This window comes from Pristiophorus japonicus, chromosome 16 (genome assembly GCF_044704955.1).
Source record: "Pristiophorus japonicus isolate sPriJap1 chromosome 16, sPriJap1.hap1, whole genome shotgun sequence".
NCBI lineage: Eukaryota > Metazoa > Chordata > Chondrichthyes > Pristiophoridae > Pristiophorus > Pristiophorus japonicus.
In genome coordinates this window covers 22,472,193-22,494,458 of record NC_091992.1, presented here as the reverse complement: position 1 = coordinate 22,494,458, position 22,266 = coordinate 22,472,193, and the positions used below count along the sequence as shown (strand labels likewise).

Here is a 22,266-nt window from a genome sequence, read left to right as displayed (position 1 = left end):
CTAAGATTGAGACCATCCATTCTGCAGTCTCTGCCACATCCACTGCACCCTCTTAGGAAATAAAGGAGAGTATCAAATTAAAAACCAATGCGTATAAGGTGGCCAAGGTTAGTGGGAAACTAGAAGATTGGGAAAATTTTAAACGACAGCAAAGAATGACTAAGAAAGCAATAAAGAAAGGAAAGATAGATTACGAAAGTAAACTGGCGCAAAACATAAAAACAAATAGTAAAAGCTTTTACCGATATATAAAACGGAAGAGAGTGACTAAAATAAATGTTGGTCCCTTAGAAGATGAGAAGGGAGATTTAATAATGGGAAATGTGGAAATGGCTGAGACCTTAAACAATTATTTTGCTTCCGTCTTCACAGTGGAAGACAAAAGAACAATGCCAAAATTTGCAGGCCACAGGAATGTGGGAAGGGAGGACCTTGAGACAATCACTATCACTAGGGGGGTAGTGCTAGACAGGCTAATGGGACTGAAGGTAGACAAGTCCCCTGGTCTTGATGAAATACATCCCAGGGTATTAAAAGAGATGGCTGAAGTTATAGCAGATGCATTCGTTATAATCTACCAAAATTCTCTGGACTCTGGGGAGGTACCAGCGGATTGGAGAGCAGCTAATGTAACGCCTCTGTTTAAAAAAGGGGGCAGGCAAAAGGCAGGTAACTATAGGCCAGTTAGTTTAACATCTGTAGTGGGGAAAATGCTTGAAACTATCATTAAGGAAGAAATAGTGGGACATCTGGATAGGAATAGTGCAATCAAGCAGATGCAGCATGGATTCATGAAAGGGAAATCATGTTTAACTAACTTACTGGAATTCTTTGAGGATATAATGAGCATGGTGGATAGAGGTGTACCGATGGATGTGGTGTATTTAGATTTCCAAAAGGCATTCGATAAGGTGCCACACAAAAGATTACTGCAGAAGATAAAGGTACGCGGAGTCAGAGGAAATGTATTAGCATGGATAGAGAATTGGCTGGCGAACAGAAAGCAGAGAGTCGGGATAAATGGGTCCTTTTCCGGTTGGAAATCAGTGGTTAGTGGTGTGCCACAGGGATCAGTGCTGGGACCACAACTGTTTACAATATACATAGATGACCTAGAAGAGGGGACAGAGTGTAGTGCAACAAAATTTGCAGATGACACTAAGATTAGTGGGAAAGCGGGTTGTGTAGAGGACTCAGAGAGGCTGCAAGGAGATTTGGATAGGTTAAGCGAATGGGCTAAGGTTTGGCAGATGGAATACAATGTCGGAAAGTGTGAGGTCATCCACCTTGGGAAAAAAAACAGTAAAAGGGAATATTATTTGAATGGGGAGAAATTACAACATGCTGTGGTGCAAAGGGACCTGGGGGTCCTTGTGCATGAATCCCAAAAGGTTAGTTTGCAGGTGCAGCAGGTAATCAGGAAGGCAAATGGAATGTTGGCCTTCATTGCGAAAGGGATGGAGTACAAAAGCAGGGAGGTCTTGCTGCAACTGTATAAGGTATTGGTAAGGCCGCACCTGGAGTACTGCGTGCAGTTTTGGTCACCTTACTTAAGGAAGGATATACTAGCTTTGGAAGGGGTACAGAGACGATTCACTAGGCTGATTCCAGAAATGAGGGGGTTACCTTATGATGATAGATTGAGTAGACTGGGTCTTTACTCCTTGGAGTTCAGAAGGATGAGGGGTGATCTTATAGAAACATTTAAAATCATGAAAGGGATAGACAAGATAGAGGCAGAGAGGTTGTTTCCATTGGTGGGGGAGACTAGAACTAGGGGGCACAGCCTCAAAATACGGAGGAGCCAATTTAAAACCGAGTTGAGAAAAAATTTCTTCTCCCAGAGGGTTGTGAATCTGTGGAATTCTCTGCCCAAGGAAGCAGTTGAGGCTAGCTCATTGAATGTTTTCAAGTCAAAGATAGATAGATTTTTAACCAATAAGGGAATTAAGGGTTACGGGGAGAGGGCGGGTAAGTGGAGCTGAGTCCACGACCAGATCAGCCATGATCTCATTGAATGGTGGGGCAGGCTCGAGGGGCTAGATGGCCTACTCCTGTTCCTAATTCTTATGTTCTTATGTTCTTCCCCGCCAAACCAAACCTCCTCCAAGGTTTCCCCTTGCCCTAGCCTGAGCACATCGTTTTCTAATTTCTATCCCCATGCCCTCTCCAAGCTTATCTTATCCACGAGACCCATCTCATGCTCTCTTGACCCCATTAAAATGCTGACCACCCAACTTCCGAACCTGGCTCCCATGCTAGTTGATGTTGTTTGTTTTCTCTCCTCTCGTAGTTTGCCGTATCCACTATTATCACCCTCCTCCTCAAAAATCCACCCTTAACCCCTCTGTCCGTGTAAACTACTGCCAAATCTCGAACTCCTCTTTCCTCGCTGATAGCATCAAATGTGTTGTCACTTCCCAAACCTGTGCCTATCTTTCCAGCAACTGCATGTTTATATCTCTCCAATCAGGTTTTCACCTCTGTTACTGCACTGAAACAGTCCTAATCAAAGTCACAAATGACATCCTCTGTGACTATGGCGCATTATCCCTCCTCATCCTTCTCAACCTTTCTCCAGCCTCTGACATGGTCAATCACACCACTTTCCTCCAATGCCTCTCCTCCATTGTATAGCTCATTCGGACTGCCCTTGCTTGGTTCAACTCTTACTTATCCAACCGTAACCAGTGCAACTCCAGAAATGTCTTATCTTCCTACCTCTGCACCGTCACCTCAAGGATTTATTCATGGGCCTCTCTAGTTCATCAACATTCTGCCCCTTGGGAACATCATCTGAAGACGTGGGGTCAGGTTCCAAATCTATGCTGCTGACAACCAGCCCTCCATTACCACCTCTATGTTGTCAGGCTACTTGCCTGATATCCAGTCCTGGATGAGCCACAATTTCCTCCAGCTAAACGATGGCAAGACCGAAGTCATCGTCTTTGACCCCAGCTACAAAACTTCATTTCTGTCCCACCGATTCTACCCCTCATATCAGCTAATGTCTCCTGTTGAATCAGACGGTTTGCAACCTCGTTTTGACCTAGAGCGGAGCTTCTGACTTCATATCCTGTCAAACACAAAGACTACCTACCTCCACCTCGGTCCATGCTTTAGCCCCTGCTGCCAAAACCCTATTCCATGCCTTTGTCACATTCAGACTCAACGATTCCAATCCTCCACACCACATACACTTCAACTCATCCAAAACTCTGCTGCCCATATTTTATTCCGCACCAAGTCCCACTCACCCATTATCCGTTAGTCATCTGGCTGACATTGACTTCTGGTCCCCCAATGCCTCAGATTTTAAATTCCTATCCTCGTGCTCAAATCCCTCACGGCCTCAACCTTCCTCTTCTCTGCTACCTTCTCCAGCCCTCTGAGAAGTTTGCACTCTGACCTGTTATGCTTCCTGAAATCCCTGTGCCCTACCATTGGCGACCATTCCTTCAGCTGTCTAGGTCCTAATCTCTGTTATTCCCTCTCTAAACCTTTCTGTCTCTCCACCTCTCACTTGTCCTTTAAGATCCTCCTTAAAACTCACCTCTTTGACCAAAATTTGGCTTGCTACTGATTGTCTAATTACACTTTTGTGCACCGCATCGGGACGTTTTTCTATGTTAAAGACATTCTAAAAATACAAGTTATTGGTTAAGCCTTTACACTGAGTGCATGCTTGCACAAACTTTTGGCAGGCACTCAAGTTGTTGGTAAGCGTTCAGGAACAGGCATGCTGACCATTTTTCTACACCCTAACTCAGAGCACTAAGGCCAATTGTAGTGTCAGAACATTGCTCCATCTACTCAGGTTATCATGGCACTTGATAGCACTTATCTCTGAGCTGAGATGCCTTTTCTTGACTTTGTCCGATGTGGTACAGCCAGTCACCTAAGCTCCCATAGTTCTACCACTCAGAAGAATCCTCAAAAAAGCATTCTCAACATGGAGTTAAGTGCTTCCAAGTGCCATTATTAAATTGTATCACGTGTATGATATGTGCAGGATATATATCAGGGTCCCATTTATTTAGTGGCAATGACTGGCCAAATAATAATCACAATGTCAACCGTGGCTCAGTGGGTACCACTCTCGCCTGAGTCAGAAGGTTGCAGGTTCAAGTCCCACTCCAGAGACTTGAGCACATAAATCTAGGCCGACACTCCAGTGCAGTGCTAAGGGAGTGCTACACTGCCATCTTTCAGATGAGACGTAAAAGATCCCATGGCACTCTTTCGAAGATGAGCAGGGAAGTTATCTCTGGTGTCCTGGCGAATATTTATCCCTCAATCAACATCACCAAAACAAATTATCTGGTCATTATCACATTGCTGCTTGTGGGATCTTGCTGTACCTAATTGGCTGCCGCATTTCCTATATTACAATAGTGATTACACTTAGCTGTAAAGCACTTTGGGACGCCCCGAGGTCATGAAAAATGCTATATAAATGCAAGTCTTTTTTTGCCCTTACTACATAAATATTGCATGCAATCAACCTCAAGATGTGTTTGTTTTTTTTGTTAATTATCCCCGTCCAATTTTTACCTTCCTTTCCTGGTGGCACTAACATTTATTGGGGTATAATTCAACAGGTGCTTGCTATAATCAAGTATTTCACTTAAATGGCCATACTTTATGTGTGAGCCTCGATGGTGTGTCAGCAGGCTACTTAATCATGGAGGGGGGAGATTACCAGCGAGTGCAATCCTCCCCTATGTCTGCACATACACACTTTCCAGCAGGAGTCACAAGTTAGTGATCAAGAATGGGAGCTGGTAGATTTTTCTCCATCATACTCACTTCCTTGTGAACTCTGGACAATTATAGTGTTCACAGTTCAGGTCAGTGTTTTGAATTTAGTGCTTGTGTTTTGAGAAGTGTGTGATACTACTTCTGTGATGTTCAGGTATTAATTGTTTTGTGCATTCGAGGCTGCGGCCAACATGGGATAGCAGAGCAGAAATGCTCGGTGTAACATGACAGACTGACACCCCAATGGAACATTTCTCGAAGTTAGTCTTCCACTGAAAATCATTGAAACTAAACAAAGGCAAAACTTGATGTGTCCTGACTGTATAGTACAAATGCACACGAGGCCCATACTTGAGAGAATGTCACTCTGTGACCAGTAACCTTTATTCCAGCACTGAAGTGATGAAGGTGGGTGGAGCTTCCCCTTTATACCTGAAAGTCCAGGTTAGGAGTGTCTCCCACAAGTTCACCACCTAGTGGTCAGTGTTCTCACGGTGTACAACTTAGGGCAGTTTACACATGGATTACAATGACAGTTGAATACATGACATCACCTCCCCCCTCCAAAGTCTGATTGGGATCACAGGTTAAGTCTCTCTGGTGGTTTACACTCCCTTGTAGACCCTGAGTTGGGGCTCCGGTTGTTGGGCGCTGGCCTGACTGTCTGCTGTTTGTGGTGCCTCAGGCCTGTCCGGACTGCCCACAGTGACTGGGCTCTCCTCCACTTGGTTCCGGTGTTCGGTCACCTGTGGTGGAGTGAACTCTCCATCGCGTTCTTCTTCTGCTTCTTCTATGGGGTTGCTGAACCTCCTTTTTGTTTGATCCACGTGTTTGTGGCAGATTTGTCCATTGGTAAGTTTAACTACCAGAATCCTATTCCCCTCTTTGGCTATCTCAGTGCCTGCAAGCCATTTGGGCCCTGCAGTGTAGTTGAGGACAAAGACAGGGTCAATGCCATCAATACATCGCGCCGTCGCATTCCCGTCATGGTAGTCACATTGTAACTGGCGCCTGCTCTCAACAATTTCTGTCATGGTGGGGTGTATGAGGGATAACCTGGTTTTGAGCGTCCTTTTCATTAGCAGCTCTGCGGGTGGAACCCCTGTGAGCGAGTGTGGTCGGGATCTATTGGCCAATAGGAGGCATGATAAGCGGCTTTGTAGGGAACCCCCTTGGATTCTGAGCATCCCCTGTTTGATTATCTGCACTGCTCGTTCCGCCTGGCCATTTGAGGCCGGCTTGAACGGTGCCGTTCTGACATGGTTGATACCATTTCCTGCGATGAAGTCCTGGAACTCAATGCTTATAAAGCACGGGCCATTGTCACTGACCAAGATTGGTGAGTAGTTTTTCTTTTTTCTCTTCTATAACAGTGAGTAATTTTAACATTGTTGTTGCCAATTTAAGTGTATATAAGGATTAAGTCATGGCAGGAGAGCTCGGACACGTGATAGGCTCCTCCTGTACCATGTGGGAACTCAGGGACGCTTCCGGTGTCCCTGACGACTACATCTGCGGGAAGTGTATCTGCCTCCAGCTCCTGACGGACCGCGTTGCGGAATTGGAGCTGAGGGTGGATTCACTCTGGAGCATCCACGATGTTGAGAACGACGTGAGTAGCAGGTGTAGCGAGTTGGTCTTACTGCAGGAGAAGGATCCACAGCCAGATAGGGAATGGAAGACCAGCAGGAAGAGTAGTGCAAGGAAGGTAGTGCAGGGGTCTCCTGTGGTCATCCCCCTGCAAAACAGATACACCGCTTTGAGTGCTGTTGAGGGGGATGACTCATCAGGGGAGGGCAGCAGCAGCCAAGTTCATGGCACCGTGGCTGGCTCTGTTGCACAGGAGGGCAGGAAAAAGAGTGGGAGAGCGATAGTGATAGGGGATTCAATTGTGAGGGGAATAGATAGGCGTTTCTGCGGCCGCAACCGAGACTCCAGGATGGTATGTTGCCTCCCTGGTGCAAGGGTCAAGGATGTCTCGGAGCGGGTGCAGGACATTCTAAAAAGGGAGGGAGAACAGCCAGTTGTCGTGGTGCACATTTGTACCAACGACATAGGTTAAAAAAAAGGGATGAAGCCCTACAAAATGAATTTAAGGAGCTAGGAGCTAAATTAAAAAGTAGGACCTCAAAAGTAGTAATCTCGGGATTGCTACCAGTGCCACGTGCTAGTCAGAGTAGGAATCGCAGGATAGCGCAGATGAATACGTGGCTTGAGCAGTGGTGCAGCAGGGAGGGATTCAAATTCCTGGGGCATTGGAACCAGTTCTGGGGGAGTGGAACCGGACGGTCTGCACCTGGGCAGGACCGGAACCAATGTCCTAGGGGGAGTGTTTGCTAGTGCTTTTGGGGAGGAGTCAAACTAATATGGCAGGGGGATGGGAACCAATGCAGGGAGACAGAGGGAAACAAAAAGGAGGCAAAAGCAAAAGACAGAAAGGAGATGAGGAAAAGTGGAGGGCAGAGAAACCCAAGGCAAAGAACAAAAAGGGCCACTGTACAGCAAAATTCTAAAAGGACAAAGGGTGTTAAAAAAACAAGCCTGAAAGCTTTGTGTCTTAATGCAAGGAGTATCCGCAATAAGGTGGATGAATTAACTGTGCAAATAGATGTTAACAAATATGATGTGATCGGGATTACAGAGACGTGGCTCCAGGATGATCAGGGCTGGGAACTCAACATCCAGGGGTATTCAACATTCAGGAAGGATAGAATAAAAGGAAAAGGAGGTGGGGTAGCATTGCTGGTCAAAGAGGAGATGAATGCAATAGTTAGGAAAGACATTAGCTTGGATGATGTGGAATCTATATGGGTAGAGCTGCAGAACACCAAAGGGCAAAAAACGTTAGTGGGAGTTGTGTACAGACCTCCAAACAGTAGTAGTGATGTTGGGGAGGGCATCAAACAGGAAATTAGGGGTGCATGCAATAAAGGTGCAGCAGTTATAATGGGTGACTTTAATATGCACATAGATTCGGCTAGCCAAACTGGAAGCAATACGGTGGAGGAGGATTTCCTGGAGTGCATAAGGGATGGTTTTCTAGACCAATATGTCGAGGAACCAACTAGGAGGGAGGCCATCTTAGACTGGGTGTTGTGGAATGAGAGAGGATTAATTAGCAATCTCATTGTGCGAGGCCCCTTGGGGAAGAGTGACCATAATATGGTGAAATTCTGCATTAGGATGGAGAATGAAACAGTTAATTCAGAGACCATGGTCCAGAACTTAAAGAAGGATAACTTTGAAGGTATGAGGCGTGAATTGGCTAGGATAGATTGGCGAATGATACTTAAGGGGTTGACTGTGGATGGGCAATGGCAGACATTTAGAGACCGCATGGATGAACTACAACAATTGTACATTCCTGTCTGGTGTAAAAATAAAAAAGGGAAGGTGGCTCAACCGTGGCTATCAAGGGAAATCAGGGATAGTATTAAAGCCAAGGAAGTGGCATACAAATTGGCCAGAAATAGCAGCGAACCCGGGGACTGGGAGAAATTTAGAACTCAGCAGAGGAGGACAAAGGGTTTGATTAGGACAGGGAAAATGGAGTACGAGAAGAAGCTTGCAGGGAACATTAAGGCGGATTGCAAAAGTTTCTATAGATATGTAAAGAGAAAAAGGTTAGTAAAGACAAACGTAGGTCCCCTGCAGTCAGAATCAGGGGAAGTCATAACGGGGAACAAAGAAATGGCAGACCAATTGAACAAGTACTTTGGTTCGGTATTCACTAAGAAGGACACAAACAACCTTCCGGATATAAAAGGAGTCAGAGGATCTAGTAAGGAGGAGGAACTGAGGGAAATTTTATTAGTCGGGAAATTGATGGGATTGAAGGCCGATAAATCCCCAGGGCCTGATGGATTGCACCCCAGAGTACTTAAGGAGGTGGCCTTGGAAATAGCGGATGCATTGACAGTCATTTTCCAACATTCCATTGACTCTGCATCAGTTCCTATCGAGTGGAGGGTAGCCAATGTAACCCCACTTTTTAAAAAAGGAGGGAGAGAGAAAACAGGGAATTATAGACCGGTCAGCCTGACCTCAGTAGTGGGTAAAATGATGGAATCAATTATTAAGGATGTCATAGCAGCGCATTTGGAAAGAGGTGACATGATAGGTCCAAGTCAGCATGGATTTGTGAAAGGGAAATCATGCTTGACAAATCTTCTGGAATTTTTTAAGGATGTTTCCAGTAAAGTGGACAAGGGAGAACCAGTTGATGTGGTATATTTGGACTTTCAGAAGGCTTTCGACAAGGTCCCACACAAGAGATTAATGTGCAAAGTTAAAGCACATGGGATTGGGGGTTGTGTGCTGACGTGGGTTGAGAACTGGTTGTCAGACAGGAAGCAAAGAGTAGAAGTAAATGGGCACTTTTCAGAATGGCAGGCAGTGACTAGTGGGGTACCGCAAGGTTCTGTGCTGGGGCCCCAGCTGTTTACATTGTACATTAATGATTTAGACGAGGGGATTAAATGTAGTATCTCCAAATTTGCGGATGACACTAAGTTGGGTGGCAGTGTGAGCTGCGAGGAGGATGCTATGAGGCTGCAGAGTGACTTGGATAGGTTAGGTGAGTGGGCAAATGCATGGCAGATGAAGTATAATGTGGATAAATGTGAGGTTATCCACTTTGGTGGTAAAAACAGAGAGACAGACTATTATCTGAATGGTGACAGATTAGGAAAATGGGAGGTGCAACGAGACCTGGGTGTCATGGTACATCAGTCATTGAAGGTTGGCATGCAGGTACAGCAGGCGGTTAAGAAAGCAAATGGCATGTTGGCCTTCATAGCGAGGGGATTTGAGTACAGAGGCAGGGATGTGTTGCTACAGTTGTACAGGGCCTTGGTGAGGCCACACCTGGAGTATTGTGTACAGTTTTGGTCTCCTAACTTGAGGAAGGACATTCTTGGTATTGAGGGAGTGCAGCGAAGATTCACCAGACTGATTCCCGGGATGGTGGGACTGACATATCAAGAAAGACTGGATCAACTGGGCTTGTATTCACTGGAGTTCAGAAGAATGAGAGGGGACTTCATAGAAACATTTAAAATTCTGACGGGTTTAGACAGGTTAGATGCAGAAAGAATGTTCCCAATGTTGGGGAAGTCCAGAACCAGGGGTCACAGTCTAAGGATAAGGGGTAAGCCATTTAGGACCGAGATGAGGAGAAACTTCTTCACCCAGAGAGTGGTGAACCTGTGGAATTCTCTACCACAGAAAGTTGTTGAGGCCAATTCACTAAATATATTCAAAAGAGAGTTAGATGAAGTCCTTACTACTTGGGGGATCAAGGGGTATGGCGAGAAAGCAGGAAGGGGGTACTGAAGTTGCATGTTCAGCCATGAACTCATTGAATGGCAGTGCAGGCTAGAAGGGCCGAATGGCCTACTCCTGCACCTATTTTCTATGTTTCTATGTTTCTAAGACGTCCGGTACATCATGGGTGGTGAACATTGCCCGTAGCCTTTCTACCGTGGCAGAGGATGTGCTTGAATTGAGAATGTCACGCTCGATCCATTTGGAGTAGGCGTCTACTACAACCAAAAACATTTTTCCCATGAAAGGACCTGCGTAGTCCACATGGATGCGTGACCATGGCTTGGCGGACCAGGACCAGGGGCTAAGCGAGGCTTCCCTGGGCGCCTTGCCCAGCTGGGAACACGTGTTGCACTTGCGAACACAAAGTTCCAGGTCTGCATCTATCCCTGGCCACCAAACATGTGATCTGGCAATTGCCTTCATCATGACAATGCCCGGCTGCTCCTTGTGGAGTTCTCGGATGAACGTCTCTCTGCCCATCTGGGGCATGACTACTCGGTTCTCCCATAGTAGGCAATCGGCTTGAATTGAGAGTTCATCCTTGCGCCTGTGAAATGGTTTAAATTCCTCAGGGCATGCCCTATAGGTGGCTGCCCAGTCCCCATTCAGGACACATTTCTTGACTAAAGACAGTAGCGGGTCTCTATTAGTCCAGACTTTGATCTGACGGGCTGTCACGGGTGAGCCTTCGCTTTCGAAAGCTTCAACAACCATGACCATCTCAGCAGCATGCTCGGTTGCCCCATTGGTAGTGGCTAGTGGGAGCCTGCTGAGCGCATCGGCGCAGTTTTCAGTGCCCGGTCTTTGCCAAATTGTATAGTCATAGGCGGCTAACGTGAGCGCTCACCTCTGTATGCGGGCCGACGCATTTGCATTTATGGCCTTGTTGTCGGCCAAAAGGGACGTAAAGGGTTTGTGATCTGTCTCCAGCTCAAATTTCCTGCCAAACAGGTACTGGTGCATTTTTTTTACTGCATATACACATGCAAGCGCTTCCTTTTCTACCATCCTGTAGCCCCTTTCTGTCTGGGACAGACTTCTGGAGGCATAAGCTACCAACTGTAACTGACATAGTAACATAGAAAATAGGTGCAGTAGGAGGCCATTCGGCCCTTCAAGTCTGCACCACAATTCAATGAGTTCATGGCTGAACATGCAACTTCAGTACCCCATTCCTGCTTTCTCGCCATACCCCTTGATCCCCCTAGTAGTAAGGACTACATCTAACTCCTTTTTGAATATATTTAGTGAATTGGCCTCAACAACTTTCTATGGTGCAGAATTCCACAGGTTCACCACTCTCTGGGTCAAGAAGTTTCTCCTCATCTTGGTCCTAAATGGCTTACCCCTTATCCTTAGACTGTGACCCCCGGTTCTGGACTTCCCCAACATTTGGAACATTCTTCCTGTATCTAACCTGTCTAAACCCGTCAGAATTTTAAACGTTTCTATGAGATCCCCTCTCATTCTTCTGAACTCCAGTGAATACAAGCCCAGTTGATCCAGTCTTTCTTGATATGTCAGTCCCACCATCCCGGGAATCAGTCTGGTGAACTCCCTCAATATCAAGAATGTCCTTCCTCAAGTTAGGAGACCAAAACTGTACACAATACTCCAGGTGTGGCCTCACCAAGGCCCTGTACAACTGTAGTAACACCTCCCTGCCCCTGTACTCAAATCCCCTCGCTATGAAGGCCAACATGCCATTTGTTTTCTTAACCGCCTGCTGTACCTGCATGCCAATCTTCAATGACTGATGTACCATGACACCCAGGTCTCGTTGCACCTCCCATTTTCCTAATCTGTCACCATTCAGATAATAGTCTGTTTTTACCACCAAAGTGGATAACCTCACATTTATCCACATTATACTTCATCTGCCATGCATTTGCCCACTCACCTAACCTATCCAAGTCACTTTGCAGCCTCATAGCATCCTCCTCGCAGCTCACACTGCCACCCAACTTAGTGTCATCCGCAAATTTGGAGATACTACATTTAATCCCCTCGTCTAAATCATTAATGTACAATGTAAACAGCTGGGGCCCCAGCACAGAACCTTGCGGTTACCCCACTAGTCACTGCCTGCCATTCTGAAAAGTACCCATTTACTCCAACTCTTTGCTTCCTGTCTGCCAACCTTGACCCTTGGCATTAACATGCTGCAACACACACCCGACCCCATAAGATGACGCATCGCACGTTAAAACAAGTTTCTTACATGGGTCATGTAGTGTTAACAGATTGTTGGAGCATAACAAATTGCGTGCTCTATCAAAAGCCCTTTCCTGGCTGTCCCCCCAGACCCATTCGCAACCTTTGCGTAGGAACACGTGTAGCGGCTCTAACAGCGTGCTCAATTTGGGAAGAAAGTTACCAAAATAGTTCAAGAGCCCCAGGAATGAATGCAGCTCCGTCGTGTTACGGGGTCTGGGTGCTCTCTGGATCGCTTCCATTTTGGACACAGTAGGTCTGATCCCCTCATCCCCAGGAATTTTATCTCTGGAGCTAGGAAGACGCACTTCGCCTTTTTCACTCGCAGACCTACCCGGTCCAGTCTGCGTAGCACCTCCTCCAGGTTGTGGATGTGTTCTTCAGTATCGTAACCCGTGATGAGGATGTTGTCTTGAAAAACCACCGTCCTTGGAATCGACTTGAGGAGACTTTCCATGTTTCGTTGAAAGATTGCGGCGGCCGAGCGAATCCCGAACGGACATCTGTTGTACTCAAACAACCCCTTGTATGTCGTGATGGTGGTCAGCTTCTTCGACTCACTCGCCAGCTCCTGGGTCATGTAAGCTGAGGTCAGGTCCAATTTTGAAAAAGGTTTGCCACCAGATGGCGTCGCAAAGAGGTCCTCCGCTCTCGGTAGCGGGTACTGGTCTTGGAGTGACACCCGATTGATGGTGGCCTTGTAATCACCACATGGACATGCCCATCCGCTTTGAGCACCGGCACAATTGGGCTCGCCAAGTCACTGATTTCGACTGGCAAAATGATGCCTTCCCTCAGCAGGTGGTCCAATTCGCGTTCTATCTTTTCCCGCATCACGAATGGCACCTCTCTGGCCTTGTGGTGTACTGGCCTGGCGTCCGGGTTTATGTGAATCACTACCTTGGTCCCCATGAAAGTGCCAATGCCGGGTTGAAATAGTGAGTCAAATTTGTCCAGGACCTGTGAGCATGATATTCGCTCCACAGAAGAAATTGCATTGACATCGCCCCATTCCAGTTCATGACAGCAAACCAACTCCTCCCCAGCAGTGCGGGACCATTCCCCGGGACAATCCAGAGTGGCAACCTGTTCTCCGTGGCGCTGCCTAGCACCGGAATGATCTCCTTTGTATATGTCTGTAGCTGTGCATCAATCGGCAATAATTTTAGCCTCCTGGCCTTGGACACCCACAACTTGTCGAACTGTTTGATACTCATCAGAGACTGGCTGGCTCCCGTATCTAGCTCCATTGATACTGGGATGCCATTGAGGAGCACTTTCATCATTATCGGTGGCGTCCTGGTGGATGAACTGTATATGTGCTCCACATGAACTTGCTGAACTTCAGCTTCCAGCGATTTTCCCCAGTGTCCATTTGGCCTCGTAGGGCTTACATCGGGCCCGTCCTCCTCGTACATCAATCTTGCTGCAGGCTTCCTGCACGTACTAGCCAAGTGACCGCTGATGTTGCAATTTCTGCAGGTATATTGCTGATACCTGCAAGCTCTGGCTGTGTGTTTGCCTCCACACCTCCAACTTGAGCCGTTGTTGAAAACAAAAGGTCCATTACCAGTCGATCGTCTCTGACTCTCTCTGTAACTGTCCTTAAACGCACCATTGACAGGTGTTGATGGCCGCATTGACCCTTGCAATGGCATGAATCGCCGTTCAGCTAGCCATTGTCTCTGTTTAATTCCCTTTTTGGATTCGACTACATGCTCGGACATATCCGATTGCCCTTGTCTGCCTGGAGAACTGTGTGCTGCATTAACAATGTTGACTCCCTGTCCATTTGCTGCATTTAAACCAAGATTTTTGTCAAACATCATTCTGGTCTCTTCCTCTCCTGAGATGAATGTCTGGGCCATCAAAGCCACCATTTCCAGGGTCAAGTCTTTGGTCCCAATCAGTTTCCTGAAAACCCCAGCGTGCCCGATACCCTCAATAAAAAAAGTCTTGCAGCATCTCCACTCTGCATGCATCTGGGAACTTCCATCGGCTCGCCAGTCGCCGGAGGTCTGCCACGAAGTCTGGAACACATTGCCCTTCTCGCCGCTGGTGCGTGTAAAACCAATGTCTCGCCATGTGTATGTTGCTTGCCGGTTTAAAGTGTTCCCCGATCAACTTACTGAGCTCTTCAAAAGTCTTGTCCGCCGGCTTCTCTGGCGCTAGAAGGTCCTTCATCAGGGAGTACGTCCTGGATCCACAAACCGTCAGGAGATGAGTCCTGCGTTTGTCGGCCGAATCCTATCCCAGCCATTCCTTACTGACGAAACTTTGCTGTAGTCTCTCAATAAAATCGTCCCAATCATCACCAACACAGTACCTCTCGTCTGTGCTGCTTGTCCAATGATATATCCTGACTATACAGTACAAATGCACACGCGGCCCATACTTGAGAGAATGTCACTTTGTGACCAATAACCTTTATTCCAGCACTGAAGTGATGAAGGTGGGTGGAGCTTCCCCTTTTATACCTGAAAGTCCAGGTTAGGAGTGTCTCTCACAAGTTCACCACCTAGTGGTCAGTGTTCTCACGGTGTACAACTTAGGTCAGTTTATACATGGATTACAATGACAGTTGAATACATGACAAAACTAATGTTCAATTAGTGTTGTCCCATGGATCTAGTGATCCAAGCAATAGTACAAGATAAATTATTACTGTCGGAGGTGTCGTCTTTCGGATGAGACATTAAACCGAGGCCCCATCTGCTCTCTCAGGTGGATGTAAAAGATCCCATGGCACTATTTCTTAGAAGAGCATGGAGGATATCCACGGTGTCCTGGCCAATATTTATCCCTCAATCAACATAACAGAAAACAGATTATGTGGTCATTATCAATTTGCTGTTTGTGGGAGTTTGCTAAGCGCAAATTGGCTACTGCATTTCCTACATTACAACAGTGATTATACTTTAAAAAAAAAATACTTCATTGGCTGTAAAGCGCTTTGGGCTGTCCAGTGGTCATGAAAGGCATTATATAAATGCAGTTTTTCTTTCAATCGACATCCACACGAGCACAGCAACATAAAATTGCAATCAGTGAAGCCAGAAACAACAGGGTAAATGTATTTTGTCATCTTAATTCATAGATTTAAAACCGGCTTGTTTCTGCTGATAAATACCCATTTGAGTTCTTGAATGAGTTTGAATTTTCACTTTGTATATGCAACATTGGCCCAAATTTCGCAGTCAGCGGCGAACGAGCAACGCAAACCATTAATTACATTTACGCTTGCCCACAGACTTTCTATAGGCTTTTGCACTGAAACTTACGGTGATTAGTAAGCCAAAACAGCGTAGTGCCCTCTACTGGGCATCTGGGATCTGTGTGAATATAGGATTACAGAGGATTGTATAGGATATACAGCACAGAAACAGGCCATTCAGCCCAACCAGTCCATGCCGGTTGGTGCTTATGCTCCACTTGAGCCTCTTCTCATCTTTCCTCATCTAACTATATCAGCATAACACTCTATTCCCTTCTCTCTCATAAAGTTATCGAATTGCCCCTTAAATGCATCCATACTATTCGCTTCCTCTATCCTCTCCCTGTGGTAGCAAGTTCCATATTCTCAACACACTCTGGGCAAAGAAATTTCTTCTAAATTCCAAATTTGATTTCTTGGTGATTATCGTATATTGATGGCCTCTAGTTATGCTCTCTTCCCCCCCCCCCCCCCGCCCCAGGTGGAAACACTCTCCCTGTATCTACTCTATCAATCGCTTTTATAATTTTAAAGACCTCTATTAGGTCACCGCTCAGCCTTCTCTTTTCAAGAGAAGTGAGACCCAGCCTGTTCATCCTTTCCCGATAGGTATACCCTCGCATTTCTGGTATCATCCTTGTAAACGTTCTCTGCACACTCTCCAGTGCCTCTATATCCTTTTTATAATATGGATCCAGAATTGCACACAGTACTCCAAATGTGGTCTAACCAAGGTTCGATACAAGTTTAGCATAACTTCACAACTTTTCAATTTTATTCCTCCTGGAAGTAAACCTAGTGCTTGGTTTGCTTTTTTTTATGGTCTTGTTAACCTGTGTCGATATTTTTTAGTGATTTGTGTATTTGTACTCCTAGATTCCTTTGCTCCTCTACCCCATTTAGATTCTTATTTTCCAAGTAATATGTGACCTTCCTATTTTTCTTACCAAAATGTAATACAGGGTAAGCAATTGTGTATTTCCTTAACCAATCAGATTGAAGAATTCTCACTGAGGCAAGCTGAGTCTGAACCAGGAAGTGCAAGTTAGAATATTTAATTCAACAACACAACTTGTATTTATATAGCGCCTTTAATGTAGTGAAACGTCCCAAGGCGCTTCGCAGGAGTATTATGAGACAAAAAATTTGACACCGAGCCACATAAGGAGAAATTAGGACAGGTGACCCAAGCTTGGTCAAAGTGGTAGGTTTTAAGGAGGATCTTGAAGGAGGAAAGAGAGAGAGAGCAAGGCAGAGAGGTTTAGGGAGGGAGTTCCAGAGCTTGGGGCCTAGGCAACAGAAGGCATGGCCACCAATTCAATGCCAAATTGTGTACAGAAAGCAAAATAAAAGGAAAGAAAGATAGTATTAAGCGAGAGATAAAAGAGACAGAAAGAAAAAAAGTTTAAAAAAAAGGTTTTATTAACATTTTGTAAATCTCCATTAAAAGCTGAAAGAATGCGACTCCACACTTGTAAAAGTTAATTTTCAATGTCAGAACGGTTATTTGACAGTAATTAATCACACTGTTTAAAAAATTACTTAAACTGGAATGGACAGGCCCCAACTTTTTCTGACGAGTTTAGTGGGTATCTATCACGTATATACTGCAACTTCATGCTCTTCATGTGTTTCAATGCTGAATCTCTTGGCGAGATATGGAAGCTTCTGGAAGAGCAGGGCAACTCGAACAGCAACTTCCTGATTTCCACCTTTAACAGCACATGTGCGGTCGCCGGAAATTGCGGTCCGATTTATACTTAGTAATGGTGAATGCTGATAGCCTCAGTATTATTTTTACTGCAAAATCCAAGCCATTGTCTACTTTCATTAAAACAAAATTATTTTGGTTTGAAGAACTGAAATTACTAACATCATTCTGACAGCTAATTGATTGCTTATAAAAGTTGCAGCATTTACTTTTTTAAAACCCTGATAACTCAGTGCTTGAGAAGTTCAAAACCCTAAATCTACACCTTCAGTATAACTCTAAAGTACCCTGGGTTAAATATTGCTTGGTGTATTTTGAAATACCTGGGGATTTTACTGGAGGGTAGAGTGGATTGCTCACCCGTGCTCTCAAACATATTCTCCAGGAGCAGGACACTGTGCATGTGAATATTCTAAGTATACGAAATGTATATAAATACAACCTTAGCTTTTCAGTGAAAATCCAAACACCTAATTTTATGTGATAATCTTTTTCAAGTGTATAGGCCGTGAGATAATAGCAGTCAAAGGCTAGCCATGTTTGCCTGACATTCCTCTTTTTCTGCTATTTTACCAGCAAAAATAACTCATTTATTCTAAATGGGCTCACTGAAATACCGGAGAGATGAATTGCAAACAAATATATTAGCGATACTTCACTAGCATTTCACGGTGTAATTTCAGGGTCACTGTGAAATATTTTCATATTGCTTTCAGTTATTTTTTGTTAATAAACTGTATTCTACACGGTTTTGTTCCACTTTTTTTTAAGCTAAAGGTTATTCATGCATATACTGGACATGCAGATTTTAATCTTTCTGCTCATACCACATTGCAGAGTTGAAACCGAAATCCATGGGATCAGCCACAAACAATGGGATGTTGGTGCACGGTATCTGCTGCTCACTGGACCACGAATCAGACTCGCTCACTTCTCACTTTCTATTCAATGGTTGACTATAAATACCAGAATGAAGCTCAACACAGAATAGTTATTGGAACCTACCCTGTACAGATCAACTCTGGTAAGTTGTGTGTTCCTCATTTTTATTTTATCCCATTTTAACTTCAAATTCCTCTAATTTGCCTCGATTTATTTGACGTTTATTCCTGCTTCGTAAATGACTTCATAGCACCAATTTAGTCACTATACGGGGCATGGCCGGGTTCTTAATGCATAAAATGTTGATACATTTCTAAGAATTGCCACCTTATGAAGCGAGATTATGCTATGTGATTTGTTTTTAGATTTAAAAACTCCGAACTACAAACATGGCGCAGACAAACCCCGCATCGCTTTTCAAGGTACTGTTTATTTTTTGACAATATTTAATCAGAATTGAAACTTTTGCTTTTGTGTACTGTCCTTTTTATCATGAAACGAGTAAATATTGTTTTTTTATTGCAGATTACTGTTTATGATCAAGAAAACTTCCAGGGCAAGAGGATGGAATTTACTGCATCCTGCAAGAATATCATGGATTGTGGTTTTGACAATATTCGATCCATCAAAGTCGATTGCGGAGCGTGAGTCAACAGCCTTTACATATATTTACAGCAAAAAAAACTCAGCCCGAACCGTTACTGTGAAACAAATTACAAAGCAAACCTTATCAAGCTTAACCAATCATGGATTTAAATAATATCAACTATCATTTGCAAATCAAAGAAATCAATTCACAGAAATGTATTTTTTTATTTGCTCTCAACAAGTTTGGCTAATTTAGGCACTGATAACGAAGGAGGGAATTAGATCAGCTTCATGCGTTTATGACCTAAACTCAGTATCGATGTATTTCAGGGTGCAGTTGCACTGATACTTTTTGTTTTGATGCAAAGCAGTTTTCACACGACAGTGACACACTAAAGCTGGGGGAGGGAAAGCCCCTTGAGTTGGGGATTTCACACCCAAATTCCAGTGGTCGGGCGACAGTATAACTCCAGCCAGACTGAGCTTGGACGTCAGGAATCCCCGAAAACAACTTGCTTCCCCTCAGCATTCTTTGCCTTCTCTATGAAGCAAATCAGATTTCCAGACTAGTTTGCGAACGTGTGCACGTCACATCAATGTCCATGGCATGTGCATGTGGTGGGGCCTTAAAAAGGCTTTCCTATTGCAAAAAATGTAAAAGAGCTGATTGACAGGTCTGTCTGTCAACCCACACTGCACAATACTTGCTTTGATCTCAGGACAGTATGGCCTAGAGTTTGCTCCTTGGGTGCAAACCGGAAGATTGACCCAAAAATATGCCTGGTGTTGTGCCTATTTTGCCAATGTCAAGATATGCCCAAGTATCCTCCCAGTCCCATTAGAATACGTCCAAACTTAAAGTGGCCATAAATGGGCATAAAATATCGTAAAAATCGAGACTCAAGGAAGTGCGAAACCCATGCTAATATATTTCAATTAATTGAACCATCATTCATGCACATCAAACTCAGCACGTCTAGGAATCTGCAATTGGGTAAGCTTTTCCTGTTTTACTGTGATTTATACTTTTTCCACAAAAATGCTTTAAAAGAAACAGAAAATACGGAGCAGGCCTCATTGAAGATAATTTTGTTTTAAAACGTTCAAAAAAATTGCAATTAAAAGACCAGAAAAATTACTTACTTTCTTGCTGCATTTGAAAATGTGGTCGCAACGTTGATAGATTCCCCACTCCCGAACAAGCGCAATTGGAGGATACTTGTATTTGGGAGTCAGAGGCAGCCGGCTTTATGGGTGGAGTTTGGTTCAGATGGAGGGAAGTCGAAGATCTCGGAAATCTGGGCGTATTGTATTTGTGCGGTATAATTTATTGTCACAACAGTGGGCAGGCCTCGGTGGTTACAGCTGTAGGATTCAGTTGGGTAATGGTTTCGGACTGAGACAGGAGCAGGTGACGCATACTCTGGATGGCAGGAAGCACTGGCCGATACACTAAAGGACTCGGGCACACTCAGATCCCATACTCGAGTCTTTTAAAGGAATTATCCTGAGAACAATCTCAGATCTTGCTTATCAAGGGGAATTCAATCAGTTCTAGGTAGTTTAAAGGATGGAACCTCACTTTAACTATTGCCGGAGAGATTAACTCAATAGGTGTACTGCACCCTCAAGATCCCCATTGGGGAAGCAATTGCTGCACAGCTCCCTCAGGCCAGTACTTATATTTACTGCATCATTGTGCAGGTGTAAGTTCTCATGAATGAATCAGCAAATGATTGCCAATAGATAATACATTAAGAGTTATTTGAGTTTCTCAATTTTTAAATAGGGGGAAGAACATAAATATATATATTTTTGAAAAGTTGACACAAACAATTTTCTTCTTGTAGGTGGGCTGGTTATGAACATTCCAGCTTCTTTGGGCAACAATTTATCCTGGAGAAAGGAGAGTACCCCTGCTGGGACGCCTGGAGTGGCAGCAATGCTTACCACACTGAGAGACTCATGTCCTTCCGCCCCATTTGCTCTGCTGTAAGTTGGTTTACTATTCATTATCTGTAGGGCTTGATGCTAGCATAACATATACTCCACATAACTGACAGTGCAACATATATTACCAAATAAGATAATGTGACTCATTAAACAGAAGTTTACATGGTTAACCTTTTTGGGACTTTGTCTTTATACCAGTTTTTAGAAACTGTATTAGAACAGAGACATGGAAAGGGATTTGGCAGTAATGGTAGAGTAATGTCATTATCAATATCTGGTGTTAGTGTTGCAACACAATTGAAAAATTAACTGTGCTCAAAAGTACATCTAGACCAGAAGTCTGCGGCAGTTATGTTAAAGCTTTACAATGCACTTGTCGTGCCATGCTTGTGATGGTGTATTTAGATGGAGTCATTATGCCGCAATGTAACTGAATTTAAAAGAGCACAGGAGCAGCAAGATTAATCTCCTGTGTAAAGTGGTGTGCTACGAGGAAAGGTTAAGTTTTAGTCTCTAAAAGGCGAGTTAAAGGAATGGTAAAATTTGTGACATATGCAAAATATTAAATGGTAAAGGTATACTGTGATTACTATTTCAAAGTTGACTTTGTTTAGTCCATTTGCAAATGTATTGCAGCATCTACAAATGTACTCAATGTATGACTATCATTTTCCTTTAGCACCATAAAGAATCCAAAATTGTCATTTTCGAGAAGGAAAACTTCATTGGTAGACAGTGGGAGATGTGTGATGACTATCCCTCTTTGCAAGCCATGGGCTGGTGCAACAATGAAGTTGGATCCATGAAGATTCAAGCTGGCGCGTAAGTCGTGCTTTCATGTTTTAAAAAAGTCAAGTTGGGTTATTGCAGTTTAAGGAAGAAAACTTAGCTGGATTCAGTGAAGTCTTGTACATTTAGGGGCATGATGATCATATCAGGTTTTCTGTTTCTAAAATTATAGTTTACCTTGGGCCTCAAGAAAATATTCTAGTTGATCAATTCTAACTAGTTCAAAAATAAACAAAGCAGGGGTGTCCAAGCTGTGCCTGAGGGCCTTCTGCAGTCTCTGACCCTGCCAATTCAGCCCTAGAAACCTTGGCGCTTGGTCTAGACTTGACTATTCCAATGCACTCCTGGTTGGCCTCCCATGTTCTACCCTACGTAAGCTTGAGGTCATCCAAAACTCGGCTGCCCGTGTCCTAATTTGCACCAAGTTCTATTCGCCTATCATCCCTGTGCTTGCTGACCTACATTGGCTCGCAGTTAAGCAACACTTTGATTTCAAAATTATCATCTTGTTTTCAAATCCCTCCATGGCCTCGCTCCTCCCTATCTCTGTAATCTCCTCCAGCCCCAAAACCCCCCCAAGATATCTGCGCTCCTCTAATTCTGCCTTCTTGAGCATCCCTGATTATAATTGCTCAACTATTGGTGGCCATGCCTTCTGTTGGCTAGGCCCTAAGCTCCAGAATTCCTTGCCTAAGCCTCTCCTCCACTTTTTCCTCCTTTAAGACGCTCCTTAAAATCTACCTCTTTGACCAAGCTTTTGGTCATCTGCCCTAATTGCTCCTTATGTGGCTCGGTGTCAATTTTTGTTGTTTCATAATAGTCCTGT

The 22,266-nt window shown here is 44.4% G+C and overlaps 1 protein-coding gene across 7 annotated transcripts in view; it reads left to right on the top strand.

Moving 5' to 3' along the window:
* Positions 1–22,266, top strand: part of LOC139226390 (beta-crystallin A1) — a 77,670-nt gene that overhangs the window by 54,794 nt on the left and 610 nt on the right. For 5 of the 7 annotated variants that reach the window (XM_070857128.1, XM_070857130.1, XM_070857127.1 and 2 more), the window contains 5 exons: positions 18,000–18,252; positions 18,476–18,532; positions 18,636–18,754; positions 20,549–20,690; positions 21,331–21,473. In XM_070857128.1, coding sequence (XP_070713229.1) covers positions 18,500–18,532; positions 18,636–18,754; positions 20,549–20,690; positions 21,331–21,473 — 437 coding nt within the window. In that variant the 5' untranslated portion in view covers positions 18,000–18,252; positions 18,476–18,499. The remainder of the gene's footprint in view (positions 1–17,999; positions 18,253–18,475; positions 18,533–18,635; positions 18,755–20,548; positions 20,691–21,330; positions 21,474–22,266) is intronic. The other 2 variants (XM_070857133.1, XM_070857129.1) reach the window with 1 other exon arrangement.